At 47.5% G+C, this 6320-nt stretch overlaps 1 protein-coding gene across 3 annotated transcripts; it reads left to right on the top strand.

Annotated features, from left to right (window-relative positions):
* Positions 1-1313: 1313 nt before the first annotated feature.
* On the top strand, positions 1314-5281 carry PRR29 (proline rich 29). Of its 3 annotated transcripts, XM_072645828.1 has the most exons (7): positions 1315-1478; positions 1927-1999; positions 2181-2281; positions 3746-3951; positions 4160-4230; positions 4576-4643; positions 5173-5281. In XM_072645828.1, the coding sequence occupies exons 1-6, from the start codon at positions 1410-1412 to the stop codon at positions 4605-4607; spliced, it is 552 nt and encodes a 183-aa protein (XP_072501929.1). In that variant the 5' UTR covers positions 1315-1409; the 3' UTR covers positions 4608-4643; positions 5173-5281. The 3 variants fall into 3 exon arrangements, with proteins under 3 accessions (XP_072501927.1, XP_072501929.1, XP_072501928.1); XM_072645827.1 differs by having other exon boundaries at positions 4576-5281; XM_072645826.1 differs by lacking the exons at positions 4576-4643; positions 5173-5281 and having other exon boundaries at positions 1314-1478; positions 4160-4439.
* Positions 5282-6320: the final 1039 nt, after the last annotated feature.

Raw genomic sequence — 6320 nt, 5'->3', positions numbered from 1 at the left:
TAATGAGTCCTACAAAATGAGTTACAAACGTTTTGAGAGTCAGTAAAATGGAGATGTACATGCTGGGTGTAAGCTGTAATGTGTTACTGAGGAAGAATTGTACAAGTGAAGTGGTATAAAAGTGCCATTAAGGAGATGTATGTCAGGAAAAAGAGTGGGTTAATTATGTGGTGAGAGGGGCGGATGATCAATGCATCCATGAAGGTCAGGAGATTCAGAGAAAAGTCCCCAGTATGTTTAGAAGATTTATTGGAAGATATCGGGTAAGCTATCTTTATCCCTGGAGGGAGTACTTACAGACCCACCAACTATTAATGTTGGATGGAGGGTGGGGCACGAGGGTGAAAGGATCAGACAGGCGTTACAGATGACTGTTGTTTCCAGCCTCTGTAAAACTGGGTGACTGGGAGGATGGTGATGCCAATTAACAGAAAACTTTAAATCCGTGGGGGCCAGGGAAGAACGAAGACTTTAGTTCATGCTGAGTTTGGGGTACAGGTGAGACATCTGGGTGAAGATGTCCAACCAATGGATGGATGGAACCGCAGACCTCATGCCCCACGGAGGAGGAGGAACTAGAGAGAATACGTTATTTGAGCATTTAATTTTTGCCCTCATCCGTTGACATAAAACTAGAGTTAGCCCGGACCAGGATGGGAGCTCCCTAGGAACAGAGGACAAAAGTGTAGACTGACTGGGTCATGGGAAAGGCCGAAGCTCGAGAAGGCGGAGCCTTGAAAGCAGGACCGTTGTTTTGCAGAAAGGGGGCTCAGGGACAAGTGGACATTGGTCCAGTAGTCCATACCAGAGTTTCTCTGAGGTCTTCTGCCTCTTTGTGTATCTCCAGCGCTCTGCACAGTGTCTGGCATACAGAAGGTGCTTAACAAATGTTAACTGATTGACTGAGATTCCCTGCTCTTCCGCAGACCAACAGGTAAGAAACACCGTTTCTTCGCTACGCCCCGCCCTCGCTCCCTCATTGGTCCCCTTGACCCCATCCTTTTCTTTCATTGGTCACCCTTGCCTCTCATTGGCCTACCTCCCTCATCTTCCCCACCTCCCATTCCTCCAGGTAATTGGTCTTACTAAGCTCCCTTCAGCCCTCCCCTAGAGCCCCACTTTCCCCCTCATCATCGCGCCTCTCTCCTTTCCCTCCCCTTCGTTGGTCGGCTTCCCCCTTCCCCGTCCCACCCTATTGATTCGCCTCCTCTTTCCTTAGAAGCCCCACCCTTTCCCTCATTCATTGGTCCACTCCTCTCTTGGAGTCCCGCCCTCCCCCCCCCATTGGCTGTCCGCGCCATTCAGCCGCACTTCCTCGTCCTTAGGTCCCGCCCTCTCGGTCCCCCAGATTCTCGGGTTGTACAAGACTGCGTCGTCGTGGTAACCGCGGGCCTCGTCCAGGTCTGGCCATGGCCTGGAGAGATGGCTGGGGCTCCTTCGGCCCCCGCGCTCAGGGCGCTCAGCTCCAGGCCCCAGCGGTGAGACAGGAATCACAGGGCCAGCTGAGGGACTGAGAGGTGGGGGCGAGGGGGAGAACTAGGGGTACGGAGGGAGGGGGCTGGACCCGGGATTTCACTGGTATAAGGGACCCGCAGGTGAGGAAACTCCTTCTCCCAGTGCGGTTCGGCACCCTGTCTGAAATCCGTAGTCTCAGAGGGTTGCCTCAAGTGACCTGCCCAGGGTGACTGACATGGCTAGTATGTATCAGACTCCGAGGCAGAGATGTGTTGGAGAGGGTGGAGAACGTGGCTTTGATCGGGATGGGAAGAGTGATCATCGATCTCACACACAGCCCCAAGGAGGCTAAGTACTTACCCTTGTTGTCACAAAGAGCAAGCGGGTGATTGAAGGGGAACAGGTATCATGGATCTCGTATCCCCCTGTCTTGGCTTAACCTGGTCTGAACTTTGTGTCCCAACTCTTCAGCCCTCAGTAACTATCCTGCAGTCTCTCCCAGGGGATTGGGTACCTTCTCATCAGCCAGGACACATGAAGGAAGGTGAGATTTCCAGACTTTCCCCATTTCTCCCATTTTTCAGCAGCTCCTTCTGTCCTACTGATCAGCTCCCTGTCCCTGTCTCTGGCTACTAATTTTGAATCTGTCCAGGGAAGAGACTTTCAGGATCTCACTGGGGGTTAGGATTGTTGGTCATCCCCTTCTAATCAATTTCCTTAACCAGACCTACTGTCACTGATGATGCTGCAGAACATTCAAATACACCAGCTGCTCATGAGTCGCCTGACAATGAGTGCCCTTGATTCCAAGCTCCTGACTTCCCAGGTTTGTTGACCTTGGCAGGGTATGGTGCAACATTGTTGCTTTTTGGGATAGAGATCCTTGGGATAGAATTGTGTGGAGAGATGAGACAGAGTGTCACCCCCCAACTTAGACTGGCATGCTCCCACTGGTCACTCAGCAGTGTCTAGGGGAATGGTCTCCCAAGCAAGTGCTGGAACTTCCTAGGGACTATAGTATCCTGCAAGGACATTATACAGGACCCCAAGGACTGTGTGGTCAACTAATTAAAGGGTAGGAATATGAATAACCAGTCTTCACCCTATTTGTCTCCATTATAACCACACTTACCCTTATCTTCCAAAACTTTCACACTCTGTCTCTCCATTAGTGATTCGTAGCCTACCTCTTCTAAGCCAGCTATTATATCCTCAAGACAGTAAAAACCAAACCCCACTGAGCACAGCAGCATTTATCTCTCCCTGCCTGGAGCAAGCCATCCTTCCTGCTCAGATCACCTCAGAAGCTATAGCTCCCTTGGAGGGTGGGCTCTGTTCCTCAAGTCAGTGGATGGGATAGAGTGAGTTGCCCATAATGAGTAAGCAGGGATGTTTTATGACAAGTCAAAGATCTCTTTGCATTTTCTTTAACCTCAACTTTCTTTCACACTAACCTTATTGCTTTTGAAGACACTTTCATTCTTCCAGACACTCAGGTTCACAACCATGATGTCATCCTTGACTCCTCACTCTCCCCACTCCATGTCCAAGCAATTCTTATCTTCACAATATCTCTCAAATCCATTCTCTTCTCTCCATTCATAGAACCACCATCCTAGTTCATCAAGTGATGAATCACCTATGTGATTCCAACAGTTTCCTAGTAGATCTCTGTCTCAAGTTTCTTCTCTCCAATCCATCCTCCACACACAGCTTCAAAAGTGATTTTCTTAAAATAAACATTTTATCATGTCACTCCCTTATTCAATAAATTCTAGTGGTTACCTATTAACTATGGTGTCAAATATTGTTTCATCTGTATTTCCTCCTTTTCAGTGTAAGTTTTATTATGTACATTAAAACAGTAGCATATATAATTTATAAATAAGTAAATATATACATATTGGAGATACATACTCCAAACATTTTTACTGATAGGAATGAGTAATCACACTATCAGTCTAGGGATTCAGACCATTTCTTGAGCATTCTCCCCTGAAGAAGGCAGAATAGGGAAAGGAATAAATAGTGCTAGTTATTCTCTACCTACCAGGACTGTGCCTTATTTCCTTCTGTTGTTGGGGGAGGTTGGATTGGTTTAGATAGGACTTGACTTGAGAATATGATGGAAGTACAAGTAGGGTCTTAACATAGTAGGACATAGAGAGGACTGATTGGAACTTTAGGGTCTTGGAGAAGAAAAGAGGGATTGGAGAGAAAAAGGAAGGGGGAAAGGGACCTTTGCTTGGTAGAAGTCTGATTGAACATCTCTTCCTCCCTCTCTCCTCAGGTCAACATGCCAAGCCTACAGGATTATGAAGGAGAAGAGGAAGAGGAGGAGATACTAGTGTTTCACCACCATTACCTACCTTTTTCAGCCCCAGCCCCAGTCCCCCTGCTTCCCTGTCTAGTGCCAGATCCACGTCAGTCATGGTTCCCAGAGATCTCAGAGATTAGGAATCTCCCTCGAGACTCACAGATCATCCCATCTGCCAGGTTGTAGGATAAATGATTGAAATTTGAGGGGAAGGGGGATGGATGATGGGGGTTAAGGGGAAAGTGATGGAAAAGGTTCTTTGCTACAGAATGAGGTTTGGAAAGGTCAGTTGGGCCTAGGCCTTGGCAAGAACAGATTGTGAGCTTGAACATAGGAGATATCCACTACTCCCTGACCATTCTTTGTCTTTCCTCTCCCTTAATCCAGGAGAGGAGTACCCCCACCCCCACCTCCCAGTGCCACAGGGACAGTGGGTGCTGATGTGCCACCTGCCTCAGGTAGGGCTCTACCCCAACCCACTTTTCAAGCCTCCCCATGTGGCAAGGTTGGGAAGAATCAGGACTGGGACCAAGATGAGTAGAAGAAAACTTGGCTTTAAGTTTTGGGGGAAGTATTTGTGGTCCACCAAATGTATTCTTCCCCTTCTCAATATGGTTGTGCCCATCGACTTGGTAAGATGGATTGCATGTTCAAAGGGAGCTTTATTCCCTTCTACTCATATGTTCCCTTCCACTCTTCCTGTCGGGTTGACCATGCAGGTCCCCTTCTCAACCCAAAATCCAGCTGTAGACTTTTCTGACCTCTCGCTTTTTCCCATTCCAAGAGGGTTACTTTCTTCTTAGACTACTACGATGCGGCAGAGGGACAATTGTGACACTACCCCTGATGGGCTGGCTTCTTTGGCTACACGGTAGGATAGTCACATTTTCTACAACTTCCGATCTTGGGCAGCTACGGACAAGGCAACTTGTGGATCCAAGAGCCTTATCTCCACTTCTCCTTTTCCCCTAGCCATGCTTCCTGCTTGACTCTGTCATGTCCCCTGCAGCCCTTAGACTTTCCAATCCCAAAGTGTCTCCCAAAGTACACCACTCACCTCCATACGGAAATTCTCCACTGGATGAGGGCTGGTGCTATGAGTAATCCTGACTTTTAAGTTCAGTGTTTTAGGGAGGGTAGCAATAAAGAGCCAGGGACCAGACATCAGGGTTACCTCTTCTCTCTCTGTTTTTTCTTGATTCCATGTTACAGCTCCCATCTCCTCTCCACCATCTTCAATCCTACATATTTCCTGTGCAGTGTTAGCTTCCATTTCTTACCCCAAGTAGACTCATTGGTTCTACCACTGCCCTTCCCTGTGCAGTTCTCCATTTTCACTATAGTATTTAGAGGTGGGAGGGATTTTAGAGATTATCTAGTCTAATCCTTGCACTTTTCAGATGGAGAAACTGAGGTCCAGAAGGGAGACCTGACTTGTCCAAAGTTGCACAGGGAATAAATAGATCAGTAAATAGATCAATAAATAGATCAATGTCCTCTGATTATAAATTCAGTACTTTTTGTCTCTTTGTCTCATATTGTCTCCAACTTTGGGAGAATGTTGTGGAAGGGACTGGAACATGAGAGGAGAGTGAAGACTCGTTATCAGGTTAATGCTTATCTTACCCAGATCTCAAGAGCAACTTTGGAGAAGAGTGGCATGGCTCACAGAAGACCAGAAGACTTCAAATTGAGAATAATAGACATCCTTGAATTTGGCCCTCCCCTCCCTTCCCTTTATCCTAATTTTCAAGGCCCATCTCAGGAAAGCAGAGGGTAAGATTAGATTCCAGAGGGAATTGCTGCAGCCAGAACTTGCTGTGGCAAAATTTCTTCCTGAGACATTTCTCTGACTCCTGATGAAGGGAAGTGGGATAGGGTTGGAGAGGTGGGGATTATCCATAGATAACAGTTGTGCTGGCTCACCTGTTGCTTCAGGGGCATCTTCATCCAGACTCTTGCTGATGCCAGACTCTTAGTGGCTTCTCTCTGCCTTCCTTTATTCTCTCAGCCCCAAAAGAGTCAGCAAGGACATTGTGGCCTGGAGAAGTAACTAGTGGCCATGAGGGTGGAGTTGTGGAGGGGGAGAATCATGGAGATGGTGGAGGGGAATAGTAGGAGGGTCTGGTTTGGGCATCTAATGAGAGGAGAGTTAAATCCAACAAGTGTGTTTCTATGTCCTGTGCATAGATTTTGATTTCTAAAGAAAACAATTAAGCCATTGTTAAGGCCCTAGAATTCGGGTTGAAAGCCAACAGATTTTTCCCAAGATCTTTCTAAGAAAGTTATACTATTCCCATCACACACACACACACATCCTTTCATTTCTCACCACTCACTAAACTGGCAGCTATGTGGTGCAGTGGATAGAGCACCAGTGCAGGAGTCAGGAGGACCTGAGTTCAAATCTCACCTCAGTCACTTGACACTCACTAGCTGTGTGACCTTGGGCAAGTCACTTAACCCCAACTGCCTCATCCTGGGTCATCTCCAGTGTAATCAGATGTCTCTGGAGGAGAAGTGAGGCTGGTGATCTGTACAGCCCTCC

Source organism: Notamacropus eugenii, chromosome 2, assembly GCF_028372415.1.
Source record: "Notamacropus eugenii isolate mMacEug1 chromosome 2, mMacEug1.pri_v2, whole genome shotgun sequence".
Classification (NCBI taxonomy): Eukaryota; Metazoa; Chordata; class Mammalia; order Diprotodontia; family Macropodidae; genus Notamacropus; species Notamacropus eugenii.
The sequence above is the reverse complement of the archived record's forward strand: the minus strand, read 5'-3'. Positions and strand labels throughout refer to the sequence as shown.

Excerpts from the sequence above, each read along its gene's own strand:
- PRR29 (XM_072645826.1), top strand. The coding sequence starts at position 1,410 with ATGGCCTGGAGAGATGGCTGGGGCTCCTTCGGCCCCCGCGCTCAGGGC. Across the intron at positions 1,479-1,926 it reads CTCAGCTCCAGGCCCCAGCG|CCCTCAGTAACTATCCTGCA; the intron begins GTGAGACAGGAA and ends CCAACTCTTCAG. Across the intron at positions 2,282-3,745 it reads CCAAGCTCCTGACTTCCCAG|GTCAACATGCCAAGCCTACA; the intron begins GTTTGTTGACCT and ends CTCTCTCCTCAG.